At 40.4% G+C, this 17,255-nt stretch overlaps 1 protein-coding gene and 1 non-coding gene across 9 annotated transcripts in view; one reads left to right on the top strand and one right to left on the bottom strand.

The window, feature by feature from the left end:
* Positions 1-17,255, top strand: part of GAPVD1 (GTPase activating protein and VPS9 domains 1) — a 103,449-nt gene that overhangs the window by 36,317 nt on the left and 49,877 nt on the right. For all 8 annotated transcript variants that reach the window (XM_064377987.1, XM_064377984.1, XM_064377985.1 and 5 more), the window contains 5 exons: positions 1,762-2,605; positions 5,767-5,853; positions 8,898-9,032; positions 9,177-9,366; positions 13,524-13,684. In XM_064377987.1, the coding sequence (XP_064234057.1) occupies positions 1,762-2,605; positions 5,767-5,853; positions 8,898-9,032; positions 9,177-9,366; positions 13,524-13,684 (1,417 nt within the window). The remainder of the gene's footprint in view (positions 1-1,761; positions 2,606-5,766; positions 5,854-8,897; positions 9,033-9,176; positions 9,367-13,523; positions 13,685-17,255) is intronic.
* LOC135277298 (U6 spliceosomal RNA) lies at positions 4,347-4,454 on the bottom strand. Its single transcript, XR_010344924.1, has one exon. It is a non-coding gene; the product is annotated as a U6 spliceosomal RNA (small nuclear RNA).

Genomic DNA, 17,255 nt, shown 5'->3' with positions numbered 1-17,255 from the left:
ATCTTTGATAACAGAAATCAGAATAATGTTTACTTGTTGGGCTTGAGAGGGTGGTATTGATTGGGAACGGGCATGTGGAAGCATTCTGGGGTATTTAAAATGTTCAATGTCTTAATCTGAGATTACTGGGTGCATATATGTATAAAAATTGTTTAAGGTGAACACTTGATATTTGTGCACTTGTATTTTACCTCAATAAAAATAATTTTAAAAAAAAAAAAAACAGTGCTGCTGTGGGCATTGTGTTTTTTTCCCCCATCTTTTAGGCTTATTTCATTTGGATTTGTTTCCAGAAGCAAAAATCCTGGTTAAAGGATATGATTCTGCAGTTTGTTACATACTGGCATGTTGCTGTTGAGAAAGGTTGAGCAATATGCCCATATGGACTTCATTTTTACTTTTATTATTAAAAATTTTTATTTATTTATTTATGAATTATGAATGAATGTGAATGAATGAATGATGGAGTCTCGCTCTGTTGCCCAGGGTGGAGTGCAGTGGGATGACTTTGGCTCAGTGCAACCTCTGCCTCTTGGGTTCAAACAATTCTCTTGCCTTATCCTCCTGAGTAGCTGGGACTACAGGCACCTACTACCATGCCTGGCTAATGTTTTTATTTTTAGTGGAGATTGGGGTTTCACCATATTGGCCAGGCAGGTCTCAGACTCCTGAGCTTGTGATCTGCTTGCCTCAGCCTCCCAAAGTGCTGGGATTACAGGCTGAGTCACAGCGCCTGGCCATTTTTATTATTTTTTAGTACTTGAATATTTATAAACTTTCTTATGTCTGTGAATAAGCAGTTTAACTGTAGCTGATTTTTTTTTCCCAGACAGGATCTGGCTCTGTTGCCCAGGCTGGAATGCAATGGTGCGATCTTGGGTCACTGCTGTCTCAACCCCCTGACCTCAAGCAATTCTCCCACCTTAGCCTCCTGAGTGCTGGGACTACAGGCACACGCCACCACATCTAGCTACTTTTTTGTATTTTTTTTTTTTTCAGTTAAATATAGTTGTATTTTACCAATTCTTTTTTGTAGTTTTTTTGTAGAGATGAGGTTTCATCATGTTTTCCAGGCTGGTCTCGAACTCCTGGGTTCAAGTGATCTTCCCACCTTGACCTCCCAAAGTACTAGGATTACAGGTGTGAGCCACTGTGGCCTGTAGCTAATTTTAATTTAGTCCATAAGAATGCAGCTCTTGACAGTAGTTGTTAGGATGTACAAACTGATAATTTTCTTTCTTTCTTTTTTTTTTCTTCAGACAGAGTCTTGCTCTGTTGCCCAGGCTGGCGTGCGGTGGCATGATCTCAGCTCACTGCAACCTCTGCCTTCTGGGTTCAAGTGATTCTCCTGCCTCAACCTTCTAAGTAGCTGGGATTATAGGTGCCTGCCACCATGCCTGGCTAATTTTTGTATTTTTAGAAGAGATGGCAATTATGCCATGTTGGCCCAGCTAGTCTCGACCTCCTGGCCTCAAGTGGTCTGCCCGCCTTGGCCTCCCAAAGTGCTGGAATTACAGGCTTGAGCCACAGTGCTCAGCCCTGATACTTTTCATTGATCCTGATTTGATATGAGGAAATTGTCCTTTGTACTTTTTACTTTTGTCTTCCTTTACTCATTGAGATGCTGTTGGTCTAAAAAATTTTAGCAGTTCAGAGTGACCTCATTGTTGGGACTATAATCAACTCTCATATCCATGTTTCGATATAGTGTATGTGTTATTATTAATATTATTATTTTGATTGTTTGCTCATTTTTTTTAGTGCTGAAGCTTCCCCTGCTGAATGTTGCCAACATGCCAAGATTTTGGAAGATACACAATTTGTTGATGGGTATAAACAATTGGGATTTCAGGAGACTGCTTATGGAGAATTCTTGAGTCGATTGAGAGAAAATCCTCGTCTTATTGCCTCCTCTTTGGTTGCTGGAGAGAAACTTAATCAGGAGAATACACAAAGTGTTATTTACACAGTTTTTACCTCCCTGTATGGCAATTGCATCATGCAAGAAGATGAAAGCTACCTCCTTCAGGTTTTGCGATACTTGATTGAATTTGAACTTAAAGAAAGTGACAACCCTAGGCGACTTTTGAGGAGAGGAACTTGTGCCTTTAGCATCTTATTTAAACTTTTTTCTGAAGGACTGTTTTCTGCCAAACTTTTCCTCACAGCCACTTTACATGAGCCAATTATGCAACTGCTTGTTGAAGATGAAGATCACCTGGAAACAGATCCAAATAAGCTAATTGAGAGGTTCTCCCCATCTCAGCAGGAAAAACTCTTTGGAGAGAAGGGCTCAGATAGATTCAGGCAAAAAGTTCAAGAAATGGTGGAGTCCAATGAAGCCAAACTAGTGGCTTTGGTGAACAAATTTATTGGTTATCTCAAACAGAACACATATTGTTTTCCACATAGTTTAAGGTGGATCGTGTCTCAGATGTACAAAACCCTCTCCTGTGTAGATAGGCTGGAAGTTGGGGAGGTCAGGGCAATGTGTACTGATCTCCTGCTGGCCTGCTTCATTTGTCCTGCAGTTGTCAATCCAGAACAGTATGGAATAATTTCCGATGCTCCTATTAATGAGGTAGCACGATTTAATCTGATGCAGGTATGCTTTTGCTGTTTTAATTAATGTGGCATTTAAAATCAGTTGATTGGGCTGTGGGGGGTGGGAACAAATAATATGGTGACAATTTATATATTCTTACTACTTTTTCTCAACCAGTCCTAGATATTTGCATCTTATTAAATAAAAGCAATAATACTGGGATTTAAAATTATTGCAGTCACAAAACATTTTGTGTTTGTTTTTAAATGGAATCCTCACACACTTGAATATAGAATTGATTAAATTTTTCTAGAACAAGTCCACCATTCTTTTTCTATAATTTCAAAACCCAAAATGAATAAAAACTGAGTGTCTTCTATACTTCATTTGGTAGCAAAACCTGTGCTGAAGTAACATGAGGCTATTCACAATTTTTTTTATTTAAATTTTTATTTATTTATTTTTTTGAGACGGAGTTTCACTCTGTCACCAGGCTGGAGTGCAATGGGTTCAAGCGATTCTCCTGCCTCAGCCTCCTGAGTAGCTGGGACTATAGGTGTGTGCCACCACACTCAGTTAATTTTTTGTATTTTTAGTAGAGATGGGGTTTTACCATGTTGGCCAGGATGGTCTCGATCTCCTGACCTTGTGATCTGCCCACCTCGGCCTCCCAAAGTGCTGGGATTACAGGCTTGAGCCACTGTGCTGGGCCTATTTTTTTTTTTTTTTTTTTCTTTTTTGAGATGGAGTTTCACTCTTGTTGCCTAGGCTGGAGTGCAATGGTGCAATCTTGGCTCACTGTAACCTCCGCCTCCTGGGTTCAAGTGATTCTCCTGCCTTAGCTTACCGAGTAGCTGAGATTACAGTCGCCCACCACCAGGCCTGGCTATATTTATAATTGTTATTCCATTTAGTGCTAGTGAATACTCATGTTTTGTTGCAGAAATGTTAATGCATTTGATTAAAAAATGCCATCTATATATTGAACATGTTGTATATATACACTCTATTACCTTTCTAAAATCTCTAAATTCTGAAATCTGAAACTCTTAAGAGGATTTTTGAATCTATATTAGCACTTTTTTCCAATCATCTGAATGACTGAACTCAGGTTATTATTTCTTCATGAACTCTTTTAATCATATCCCTCAGATACACTGTGAAGAACTTGGATTTATTCACAATAGACTATTTTTGGGTGCTTTTTAAAAAATGATTAGCTCAGGCTGGGTGTAGTGGCTGTCACCTGTAATCTCAGCACTTTGGGAGTCCAAGGTGGGCAGATCGTTTGAGGCCAGAAGTTCCAAACCAGCTTTGGCAACATAGACCCCCGTGCCCTGCGTCTATTAAAAAAAAGGAAAAATTGGCTGGGTGCGGTGGCTCACACCTGTAATCCCAGCACTTTGGGAGGCTGAGGCGGGCGGATCTCCTGAGGTCGGGAGTTTGAGACCAGCTTGACCAACATGGAGAAACCCTGTCTCTACTAAAAATACAAAATTAGCCGGGTGTGGTGCCGCCTGCCTATAATCCCAGCCACTCATGAGGCTGAGGCAGGTGATTTGCTTGAACCTAAGAGGAGGAGGTTGCAGTGAGCCGAGATCGCACCATTGCACTCCAGCCTGGGCAATAAGAGCGAAACTCCGCCTCAAAAAAAAAATTTAAAAGAATCCAAAAAAATGATTAACTCTTTTTTTTTTTTTATGATCAGTTATATCACCTTGGAATATTTAGCAATTTACTATATAGAAATGCCTGAAATAAAATATTTAACTTTTTAAAACATTTTCTAAATTAAAAAATTTATAGTACGGAACTCATCACAAATTTGTGTGTCATCCTTGCACAGGGGCCATGCTAATCTTCTCTTGTAGAGTTCCAATTTTAGTATATGTGCTTCTGAAGCAAGCACAAGGTTTTTAACACCTTATCATCCATGAAACTAATTTTCTTTTTTTTTTGAGGCAGAGTCTTACTCTGTTACCCAGGCTGTACTACAGTAGTGCCATCTTAGCTCACTGTAGCCTTTGAACTCTTGGGCTCAAGTGACCCTCCTCCCTCACCCTCCTGAGTAGCTGGGACTGTAGGTGTATACCACTACAGCTGGCTCATTTAAAACATGTTTTTGTAGAGACAGGGTCTTGGTGTGTTGCCCAGGCTGGTCTTGAACTCCTGGCCTCGTAATCCTCCCACCTTGACCTCTCAAAGTGCTGGGATTATGGGTGTGAGGCACTGTGCCTCACGGCCCACGAAATACCAAATTTATTCTTATAGTAGGTAATGTATTTGTAGTTTTATTTTTTGTCATTCCAGTAGAGATTGAATTACATATTTTCTAAATAGTAAAAAGGGGGCTTGTCCCAGATATTAAGAAGAGGATGCTGTAATGACTTTCATCATCAGCCTTTAAAGAGAGTACAGTAACAACTTACTTTTGCCAGTAAGGTACTTTTTCTATGAATTAGTATTTACTTCACTAAACTAGCTTGTGTTCCCTAGAAATAATTTGCTTCTAAATCTAGGATGAAATTCTACCTTGAGTGCTTTGTGAACTCTAGGGTAATGTTGTTAATATTAACTTGAGGTAATTTATGAGTGAGTCAAGCTCTAAACACATGAAAAGTAAAATATCAGAAACAAATGTGTTGTACTTTTTTATTTTTTGAGATGGAGTCTCGCTCTGTTACCCAGGCTGGAGTGCAGTGGCGTGATCTCGGCTCTCTGCAACCCCTTCCTCCCAGGTTCAAGTGATTCTCCTGCCTCAGCCTCCTGAGTAGCTAGGACCACAGGCCTGTGCCACCACGCCTGACTAATTTTTGTGTTTTTAGTAAAGATGGGGTTTCGCCATGTTGGCCAGGCCGGTCTTGAACTCCTGACCTCAGGTGATCCACCCACCTCAGTTTCCCAAAGTGTTGGCATTACAGGTGTGAGCCACCACACCCAACCTGTACTTTTTTCCCCCTATTGTTGATATCTTATGTGTTAAAGAGAAATTAAAGCAAAAATTTCTACATTCTCTCTATAACTCTCAATCTAAAAATAGTAAAAGCTGATAGAAGGTATGCATTTTATTGGGGATACTATTTCATATGCCTGGTCAGGTGGAATGGATAGTATTATGAAACAGATTTTTAGAACAGAATAGACATGGTTGCTTTCATTGAGAGGAATTTGTGAGTATCTGTCTATAGCTTATGTGTCCCTACCACTGCTTTGGGTTGCAGGTGGGCCGCCTTTTGCAGCAGTTAGCAATGACTGGCTCTGAAGAGGGAGATCCCCGAACAAAGAGCAGCCTTGGAAAATTTGACAAAGTAAGAATAAATATGGTTTATAGAAAATTCTGCTGAAGTACTAGTGAGCCTAACTGCTGTCTTTATTAAATCTTGTCCTTAGGTGATGTCTGAATTAAATGTTCTTTTAATTAGCTACAGTATTGGATCAGAAGCATTGAAAAGATGTAATCGAAGCCGGGCACGGTGGCTCACGCCTGTAATCCTAGCACTTTGGGAAGCTAAGGCGGGCGGATCACCTGAGGTCAGGAGTTCAAGACCAGCCTGACCAATATATGGTGAAACCCCGTCTTTTAAAAATAAATAAATAAATAAATAAAAAGAAAAGATGTCATTAAAGATGATTAACTCCCACAGATGCCACATAAAGAGAATCAGAGCTATTAATATTATTTTATTTCAAAAAGTTTATTTTTAAAAAATTGTCGCTAGATTAAATCCATAGAAATATGAATCAGCAGTAGTTGTATAACTTTGAAATTTTTAAAATAGTTGTATAACTTTGAAATCCATAGAAATATGAATCAGCAATAGTTGTATAACTTTTAAATTTTTGAGTCAATGTCTCACTGTGTTGAGTGCAGTGGTATGATTATGGCTCAAACTCCTGGGCTCAAGCAATCTTTCCACCTCAGCCTCCCAAGTAGCTGGGCTGCAGGGGCACACCGCCCCTCCCGGTTTTTATTGTTGTAGAGACGAGCTCTTGCTGTGTTGCCCAGGCTGGTCTTGAACTCCTGGCCTCAAGCGATCCTGCTGCCTCAGTGTTCCAGCATGCTAGGATTATAGATGTTAGCCACCATGTCTGGTCAATAATGGTTTAATTTTAAGTGTAGTTTATAAGTTAACATCTATGATATTGTTCAATTAATTTAGTTAAATAAAATTTTAATCAGTCTTAACCTTGAGTAGGTATCCATTCAACCTATGAAAATTCAAGGGTATTTCTTTTTTCTTTTTTCTTCTTTTTTTTTGAGACAGAGTTTCCCTCTGTCACCCAGGCTGGAGTGCAGTGGCATGATTTTGGCTCACTGCAACCTCCTGAGTTCAAGTGATACTCTTGCCTCAGTCTCCCTAGTAGCTGGGATTACAGGTGTATGCCACCATGCCTGGCTAATTTTTTATTTTTAGTAGAGACAAGGTTTCGCCATGTTAGTCAGGCTGGTCTCCAACTCCTGACCTCGTGATCTGCCTGCCTTGGCCTCCCAAAGTGCTGGGATTATAGGCGTGAGGTACCGTGTCTGGCTTTTTTTTTTTTTTTTTTTTTTTTTGAGCTGGAGCCTTGCTCTGTCGCACAGGCTGGAGTGCAATGGTTCAGTCTCAGCTCACTGAAACCTCTGCCTCCCGGGTTAAAGCGATTTTCTTGCCACAACCTCCTGAGTAGGTAGGACTATAGGCGCCTGCCGCCATGCCCTGCTCATTTTTGTATTTTTAGTAGAGACAGGGTTTCACCATCTTGGCCAGGATGGTCTCAATCTCCTGACCTCGTGATCCACCTGCCTCAGCCTCCCAGAATGCTAGGATTACAGGCATGAGCCACTGCATCCGGCCCGATTCAAGGATATTTCAGTAAAATTCCTTTTCCACCTCTCATCTCTAATCTTCATTCCCTACCCCTACCCCAACAAAAGATTCGTTGTTTTTTTTTTGAGACGGAGTTTCGCTCTTTTCACGGAGGTTCACTCTTGTCATCCAGACTGGAGTGCAATGATGTGATGTTGCTTACTGTAACCTCCATCTCCCAGGTTCAAGCAATTCTTCTGCCTCAGCCTCCGAGTAGTTGAGATTAGAGGCGTGAGCCACGATGCCTGGCCCCCAAAAGATTCTTGATGTTACCAGGCTTTTTGTACCCTACTAGAGGTCCATACGTATACAAGCAAATTCCTACGTATACTGTGTACTTCCATCCACCCCATCCTTCCCCTTTCAGAAATAGTAACACAATGTGTATACTGTTCTGTGTCATGTTATGTTTGTCTCCAAGATCTTACTGTTATTTCCTTTCTTATGAGACAGGGTCTCACTTTGTCACCCAGGCTGCAGTGCACTGACGCCATCTGAGCTCACTGCAGCCTTGACCTCCCTGGCGCAAGCAGTCCTCCCACCTCAGCTTCCCAAGTAGCTGGGGCTATAGGTGCGCATCACCACGCCTGGCTGATTTTTGTATTTTTTATAGAGACAAGGTTTTGCCCTGTCGCCCAAGTGGTTGCGAACTTCTGAGCTCAAGCAATCCACCCCTCTTTGCCCTCCCAAAGTGCTGGGTTTGCAGGCATGCACCACCACACCCAGTCCCAAGATCTTGGTCTAGTATCAGTACAAAAAAAGTTTAATTTTTTAGGTGGGGTGCAGTGGCTCATTCTGGTAATTCTAGTGCTGTACACACTTTGGGAAGCTGAGGTGGGTGGATCACTCGAGCTCAGAAGTTTGAGACCAGTCTGGGCAACATGGTGAAACCCCATGTCTACAAAAAAATACAACAATTAGGCTGGGTGGGGTGGCTTACACCTGTAATTCTAGCACTTTGGGAGGCCAGGGCGGGTGGATCACCTGAGGTCAGGAGTTGGAGACCAGCCTGTCCAACATGGCGAAACCCCATCTCTACTAAAAATACACAAATTAGCTGGGCATGGTGATGACACCTATAATCACAGCTACTTGGGAGGCTGAGGCAAGAGAATCGTTTTAATGGGTGGAACGGGGGTGTTGGGGGATGGAGGTTGTAGTGAGCTGAGATGGCGCCATTTTACTCCACCTTGGGTCAAAGAGCGAAACTTCGTCTCAAAAAAAAATTAATTTGTTTAACATCTTAAAAAAATAGGATTTTTTTTTTTTTTAAAGATGGGATTTCACCATGATGGCCAGGCTGGTCTTGAACTCCTGACCTCAGGTGATCTACCCACCTTGGCTTCCCAAAGTGCTAGGATTACAGGCGTGAGCCACCGCGCCTGACCAAAAAAATAGGATTTTTAAGATGTTAAAATTTTTTCATGCTTGTCCACCTTAATGAGAAATTTTTTTCCAGTATTTTAAAGGGGAGATGTTTCACTGTTATTTTCCTGTTTTAACAGAGCTGTGTTGCCGCTTTCCTTGATGTTGTGATTGGGGGCCGTGCTGTGGAGACCCCTCCATTGTCTTCCGTTAATCTTCTGGAAGGATTGAGCAGAACTGTGGTTTATATAACCTACAGTCAGCTTATTACTCTGGTAATGACTTCATTGTTTAATAGGATTCTCTCAAAAGTCTTTTAGCTAAGTGTGAGCAGAGACATACATGAGTACATTGTGTGAGAAATACATATTGCATTTGAAAAAATAATTTCACTAGCTAATGTTCTTTGCTTTTGCCAGGTGAATTTTATGAAGAGTGTGATGTCTGGAGATCAACTAAGAGAAGATAGAATGGCTCTTGACAATTTATTGGCAAACCTACCCCCGGCCAAGCCAGGAAAAAGCAGCAGTTTAGAAATGACTCCATACAATACACCTCAGCTGTCTCCAGCAACCACTCCAGCAAATAAAAAGAATCGATTACCTATAGGTAAAGAGAGTTTATCATATCAGAGCCTTCCCTTAAATTTAATATTTCCTTAGCCTTTGTTATTGCTCAGTGTTTTGGAATATATGTTTAAATACTTGAGAAAGTCTTTCTCTTCATGTTTCCTGATGGTATTTCAATTTTTAGAAATCGTATCAGATTAGTTAAGGTTTATCAGTAGGCCTTAGCTTTGTCTACATACTTTTCATAATTAATTGAAGTCATGCTATCCATAGTATAGTTTGTTTAAATTTTATTGTTTTTTTCTTGAAAAAATTTTGGAAGTGTTGTAAGTAGTCATTTTTTTTCTTCTTTTTTTTTTTTACTTTTTTTAAACTCCCGACCTCACGTGATCCACCCGCCTTGGCCTCCAAAGTGCTTGGATTACAGGCATGAGCCACCACGCCCAGCCCCATTTTTGTTGTTTTTTTTTTGAGACACAGTTTCACTCTTGTTTCCCAGGGTGGAGTGCAATGGCACCATCTCCATTCACCGCTGCCTCCGCTTCCTGGGTTCAAGCGATTCTCCTGCCTCAGCCTCCCGAGTAGCTGAGATTATAGGCATGCACCACCACACCTGGCTAATTTTGTATTTTTAGTAGAGACAGGGTTTCTCCATGTTAGTCAGGCTGGTCTTGAACTCCCGACCTCAGGAGATTCACTTGCCTCAGTCTCCCAAAGTGCTGGAATTACAGCTGTGAGCCACTGCACCTGGCCTATAAGTAGTCATTTTTAAAATTATGTAGCCCTCTCAACTGGGTGCAGTGGCATGTGCCTGTGTTCCCAGCTACTTGGAAGGCTGAAATGGAGAGATTGCTTGAGCCTGGAAGGTCAAGGCTGCAGTGAACCATGATCATGCCACTGCACTTCAGCCTGGGTGACAGAATGAGACCCTGTTTCAAAAAAAAATTATATAGCCCCCTCCTTTCTACAAAGTTCTAAATAATGTAACAAACAATATTATTTTAGAAGTTTCCATCGATAAAGAGGAAAACAATAGTCACTATTTTTCTATTACTGTTTTCATTAATGTCTTTTTATTGACTGAACTAAGATACCTTAATGTTATAAAATAAAGCAAAAGTTTCATTTTATTTTTTTAAGTTTGTTTATTTAAGAATTCTATTTAATGTAGCTTTATTTGCTTGGTTAATATTTGTTATCTATCTATCTACAAAAAAATTAATTGAGCATATACCATGTTCCAGACACTGGGTAGGCACTTTATAAATGTTGTTTCATTTAATCCACACAAAAGTCCTGTGAAAGTGGATGTGTCTTGCACATGAGGCACTGTGATAGACACTGGATGCAAAGACCATTAGGACCTGCCCTTACTGTCAAGTGGCTGTTGATAGCTTAGTTAGGGAGAATAAGAGAAGACTAGTACCTTTCAGCATACTAAGCGTTCTGAGGAGATAGGTACAAGGGTTATGGGGACCAGCTAACTTAGCCAAATGGTGGTGGTATTAGGAGAAGGTCTTGGAGCAGGTGAAGCCGACTTGCACTTTGTGTTGAAGGATAAGTGGGAGTTAGACAAAGTAAGACAGGGCAAAAGCGTTTAGAGTGGGGAACAGGAGTATTTTAGTGCCTGCCTAATTATAATGAGGAACTCAGCAACACTTAGTGAACATAGTTCTTTTTAATTTATGCATTTTGAAGAGAGGGATTTTACTTTTAAACTTCTTGAGCTGATTTGTTAAGAACTGCCAGTTTCTTAAAATTAAGTCTACCTTATATTTGTTTGTTTGTTTGCTTGTTTTTTGAGATGGAGTCTTGCTCTGTTGCTCAGACTGGAGTGCAGTGGCATGGCCTTGGCTCGCTGCAACATCCACCTCCTGTGTTCAAGTGATTCTCCTGCCTCAGCCTCCCAAGTAGCTGGGAGTACACGCAACCACCACCACGCCGGGCTAATTTTTTATATATTTGGTAGAGACAGGGTTTCACCATGTTGGCCAGGATGGTCTTGAACTCCTGACCTCGTGATCTGCCCACCTCGGCCTCCCAGAGCACTGGGATTACAGGGGTGATCCGCTACACCCGGCCTCTACCTTATATTTAACATAATGTGAAATTGTATCATCAACAGAAGTGTGGCATTATACTCTTTAAGTCTTTGTCTTACTGCATCATCCCATTATGTCAGTTTTCAAAATTAAAAAGGAGTTTTGCACTTAATAGTTTTTTTTTTTTTTTTTTTTTTTTTTTTTGAGATGGATTCTCACTCTTGTTGCCCAGGCTGGAGTGCAGTGATGCGATTTCGGCTCACTGCAACCTCTGCTTCCCGAGTTCAAGCAATTCTCCTGCCTCAGCCTCCCCAAAAGCTGGGATTACAGGTACCTGCCATCACACCTGGCTAATTTTTGTATTTTTAGTCGAGATGGGGTTTCGCCATGTTGGCCAGGTTGGTCTCGAACTCCTGACCTCAGGTGATCTACCCACTTTGGCCTCCCAAAGTGCTGGGATTACAGGCATGAGCCACCGCGCCCAGCCCAATGGTTTTTAATATTAGGGGCTATGTGCACTCTGTTCACATGATGAAGTAAATGATTTTTAGTAAATCAGAGATTTTTCCATTGTTCACTGCTATATGCTAGTTTTTTTCATTTCCCATTATCTGAAAGTGTCATTAAATATGAGTCTGATGGAAAGTGAATTTCAAATATATGCCCAGTATTATTTTGTATAGTCATGTTACCTGGCCATTGTATTTATTTTGTATTTTTAAAAGTGTGTCCATTGTTCAGAGGGTTGATTTTCTTTCTATTTAATGCTTTCGCAACCCAGGACAACAGTTAGCAGCCATCACTGCTTGGGATTCCTCAGCTACCAATATTACTGCTCATATTACACTAATAACCCCGTTTGGTGGGTAATAGGCTGTTCTTCCTTTTCTTTTATAATTTTACTTAAGAAATAGTTTATAAAAGTATGTTTCATGTGCATGTTGCTTTACTTTATATGTAAATTGCTACATAAAATTTCATGACTTGCATTTTTATAAATTTAAGAGTTTGTTGCTGGGCACGGTGGCTCACGCTTGTAATCCTAGCACTTTGGGAGGCTGAGGTGGGCAGATTGTTTGAGCTCAAGAGTTTGAGACCAGCCTGGGCAACATGGTGAAACCCTGTCTCTTAACCAAAAAAAAAAAAAAAAAAGTTTGTTACTTAAGATTCGTAGATCTATTCATGAGTTTGAATTTAAATTTTCAACTCAGTAGAAGATAGGGTGAGCAAATAAAGATATGAGTAGACCTATTTTAGACTTGGAAATTGATGTGTGCTCTGAATTTTCAGACTAAAAGTGATTAATGAACATTAATCAGTATTGTAAAGAAAGATGATTGTTTATATTTCTGCCTCTTTCTGTCTTGAAATAGGTCAGCTTTTATACAACATGAAGTTGACTTTTGCTGCTACAAGTTGTTTTTGCTTTATGTCTGTATTTTTTATTATTTTGCACCAAAAGATAATTTCTCTTTAGTATTCTGGTTGTAGTGAATTTTATTGCCCTCTGAAATAAAATAGAAACTTTTCTTTTTTCTTTTTTTCTGTTTTTTTTGGAGACAGAGTCTCACTCTGTAACCCAGGCCGAGTGCAGTTTTGGCTCACTGCAACCTCCGCCTCCTGGGATAAGTAATTCTCTTGCCTCAGCCTCCCAGGTAGTTGGAATTACAGGTGCCTGCCACCACACCTGGCTTATTTTTTGTATTTTTATGGGGTTTCACCATGTTGGCCAGGCTGGTCTCAAATTCCTGAAAGAGGAAGTTCAGTTATTAGTATGGTAGATCTGTAGCAGTTACATCATTTTATAGGAGAAATAGTTAAGGTATCTTAAAAAGATAAGAAATGTCACTCCAAATCTTAAATTGATTGGGACATGTTTGCCTTTCTGCAGGCGTGATCATCTATGTGGCAGTTCCTGTCACATGGACTTGGATCACTGTTCTTGATTATCAGTTTTGAAGGAGAATCTTTATTAGTAGTGTAACTTGGAGGATCTAGTTTTTTGTTTTATTTTTTCTTATTTATATTTTCACCACTATTGTTTTGTGCATGTGCAAATGTTCTGCACTAATAGAAAATCTATTTTCATATTTAGCATACCATTTTCTTCATTTATCTATTTCTCTAAATTATTTTATTTGAAATTTTTTATTAGCAACTCGGAGCAGAAGCCGCACCAATATGCTAATGGACCTACATATGGACCATGAAGGATCATCTCAAGAAACCATCCAGGAGGTGCAACCAGAAGAGGTGTTGGTCATTTCCTTAGGGACAGGTCCTCAGCTTACTCCAGGGATGATGTCAGAAAATGAGGTATGAAGTTACTTGGTCAGTTGCTTCTATAAATCAGTATTCATTTCTTAGTCCATACAGGCTGTTATAACAAAATACCAGAGGTTGGGTGGCTTATAAACAGCAGAAATTTATTTCTCATATTTGTAGAGGCCAGGAAGTCTACAGTCAAGGCAGATTCAGTGTCTCATGAGGATCCATTTACTGGTTCATAGAGGATACATTCTTGCTATGTCCTTGGGCCTATTTTATAAGGGCACTTATCCCATTTGTGAGGGGCCTGGCTTCATGACCTAATCACCTCCCCAAAGGCCCCATCTCCAAATATCATCACCTTGGGGGTTAGAATTTCGACATACTGATTTTGGGGGAGCACAGACATTCAGATCATAGCAATGATTTTTTTTTTTTTTCTTTTGAGATGGAGTCTCATTCTGTTGCCCAGGCTGGAGTGCAATGGTATGATCTTGGCTCGGTGTACCCTCTCCCTCCCAGGTTCAAGCAATTCTGCCTCAGCTTCCCGAGTAGCTGCGCTTACAGGCATGTACCACCACACCTGGGTAATTTTATATTTTTAGTGGAGACAGGGTTTTGCCTTATTGGCCAGACTGGTCTTGAATTCCTGACCTCAAGTAATCCACTCACCTCGGCCTCTCAGAGTGCTGGGATTACAAATGTGAGTCACCGTGCCTGGCCAATGAATTTAATGCTTAATTCTTTGTTATCTTCAGTGGTCCCACCATGATACATCATCACATGCTAAGCTCCCTGTGAACAGTTGTGAGGTCCTTCACATTAATACATCTGTGGCACTGAAGTTGGTGAATAGGTCCAAGCAAAAGGAATTTTTCTAGCAGAAGCAGAAGAGAGATGAAGTCAGGAGACTGTGGTATGGAAATTGCAGAGACTTTTCCAGTGACTTGTAGCAAGTCACTTTTCCAGTTTGTGTTTGCTTTTTTTCTAGTGGCATACTGGTAGTATTCCTTCATTAAAGAGGCAAAAATATGTTGAGATAAGTCTCAAGATACATGTTGTATTTTTTTGCTGGTCAGGAAAAAATGGAAGAGATAATGGAAAACTAAGAAAATAAAATTTTTTTAAGAAACGGGTTTCGAGGTGTGGGAATCATTTTTAAGATATTTGTAACAAAACCACTTGGCTTAAATGCACATGAAAAGAAGAAGGCCAGACGTCGTAGCTCACACCTATAATCCCAGCACTTTGGGAGGCTGAGGTGGGTGGATCACCTGAGGTCAGGAGTTTGAGACCAGCCTGACCAACATAGTAAAACCCCATCCTTACTAAAAATACAAAATTAGCCAGACCTGGTGGTGCATGCCTGTAATTTCAGCTTCTTGAGAGGCTGAGACAGGAGAATTACTTGAACCCAGGAGGTGGAGGTTGCAGTGAGCTGAGATCGCCCCATTGCCCCATTGCACTCCAGCCTGGGCAACAAGAGTGAAACTCTGTCTCAAAAAAAACCAACACCAAAAACAACCGCCCCCACCCCGAAAAACAACAACAACAACAACAAAAAAAAAAAACACAGAAAAAAGAAACAAAAAGTAAAGAAATCTTGACTCCCTAAAGATAGGAGGAGTCTCTTCTCATAGAATTGTGACCTCCTTAAAAAGTAGCAACACCTTATATTCAACAGTGATTGCTTATTATTCAAGAAAATTTGTGAATGGTCTAGGAACAAGAGGCCAGTTTTAGTGACTGATAAAGTGATGGTGGTTGGTAAAGCTGTGTTTGGGACTATGACATAAACACCCGTAGGGAAGAGGACCAGCAAACTCCCAAACTCCATCCCTCCACACACACACACAAATAAGCTGGCAAAAACTGTCAGAATCAACTTATTCAGAACTGTGGAATCTAATAAAAAACTTTTAACAAGGGAATGGTTAATGAAGAAAAAAACTGCTGAATTTTGTTAAGAGAGCTCTGTGATCCTACCCTGTTACCATCCTCAACCCCCAGTCCAGTGGCTGCTTTGAAGACAACAGCGGGTGTTCCTGTGCAGTGTGCTTGAGGTACTTGAGGGAGGAATGTGGACTTTATTTTGAAAGCATCATCGTTGTGTATTTTGATCTGTTTGATAGATCCTGAAAGATTGTCTCAAGGACTTGGCTTTGTTTTGCCTGTCTCTGATCTTTCCCAGGGCTGAGGCAGCTACACAGGTGGCATTTGTCAAAAGTATTGAAAAGCAAATACAGTCGTTGCTTCTGCCTGCATTAAGGGATAACTGTCAGGGCAAGCAGCAGACAGATCCAAATGCTTATGAAGGAAGAGGCTGGGGAAGGAGATACTAGAGGGCACAAAGGCTCTGAAAAGCTCCCATGTGTTCTGGGGAATCTAGAAGATTGTACACATGCCCGGGGCTGGTCATGTGCTCAGGAAAGACCTTAGAAGACCCAAGCTGTCACTGCTAACTAACCTTCAGGCTGAATGCAAGCAGGAAGTGAAGGGTAAAGTATAGCCGCTAACTGCCTGGCTAAGTGTTGAAGTGCCCCAACACAGAACCAATCTTCAAATACTTGGAAATGTTTTGTTTTATTTTATTCTAGGTGCTAAATCTGCCAAATCACTTGCTGACCACTAAGCCAACAGAACAGAAACTTAAGTGGCCACGCATGACAGAAGATTTAGAGAGGTCATTAAATAAACAGTCACCACAACAAGCAGCAACAATCAACTCTGGGGGTTAAGGGATATAATCTGATTTCCAGAATTGCTACATTATAATATCTATCTATTTATTTATTTTATTATTTTTTAAATTATACTTTAAGTTCTGGATTGCATGTGCAAAACATGCAGGTTCGTTACATAGGTATACATGTGCCATGGTTGCTGCATCCATCAACCTGTCATTGACCTCTACAACTTTTGACAAATGCCATCTGTGTAGCATTAGGTATTTTTCCTAATGTTATTTCTTGTTCCCCACTTGCCGGCAGGCCCTAGTGTGTGATGTTCCCATCCCTGTGTCCATGTGTTTCATTATTCAACTCCCACTTATGAGTGAGAATATGTGGTGCTTGGTTTTCCATTTCTGTGTTAGTTTGCTGAGAATGATGGTTTCCAGCTTCATCTATGTACCTGCAAAGGACATGAACTCACCCTTTTTTATGGCTGCATAGTATTCCTTGGTGTATATGTGCCACATTTTCTTTATCCAGTCTATCATTGATGGACATTTGGGTTGGTTCCAAGTGTTTGCTATTGTGAATAGTGATGCAGTAAACATACGTGTGCATGTTTCTTTATAGAAGAATGATTTATAATCCTTTGGGTATATACCCAGTAATAGGATTGCTGAGTCAAATGGTATTTCTAGTTCTAGATCCTTGAGGAATTGCCACACTGTCCTCCACAATGGTTGAATTAATTTACACTCCCACCAACAGTTCCTATTTCTTCACATCCTTTCTGGCATCTGTTTCCTGACTTTTTAATGATCACTTTATAATATTTAAAACTTATTAAAACTTTTTAAAACCAAAAACTTGGTTTTCAGCGAAACTTACGAGGCATATAAACAAACAAAAAATGTGGCCCATTCACAGGAAAAAAGTTAATAGAAAAT

This window comes from Aotus nancymaae, unplaced genomic scaffold, assembly GCF_030222135.1.
Source record: "Aotus nancymaae isolate 86718 unplaced genomic scaffold, 86718_ANA_hifiasm-v0.15.2.pri h1tg000003l, whole genome shotgun sequence".
Taxonomy (NCBI): domain Eukaryota; kingdom Metazoa; phylum Chordata; class Mammalia; order Primates; family Aotidae; genus Aotus; species Aotus nancymaae.
The sequence above is the reverse complement of the archived record's forward strand: the minus strand, read 5'-3'. Positions and strand labels throughout refer to the sequence as shown.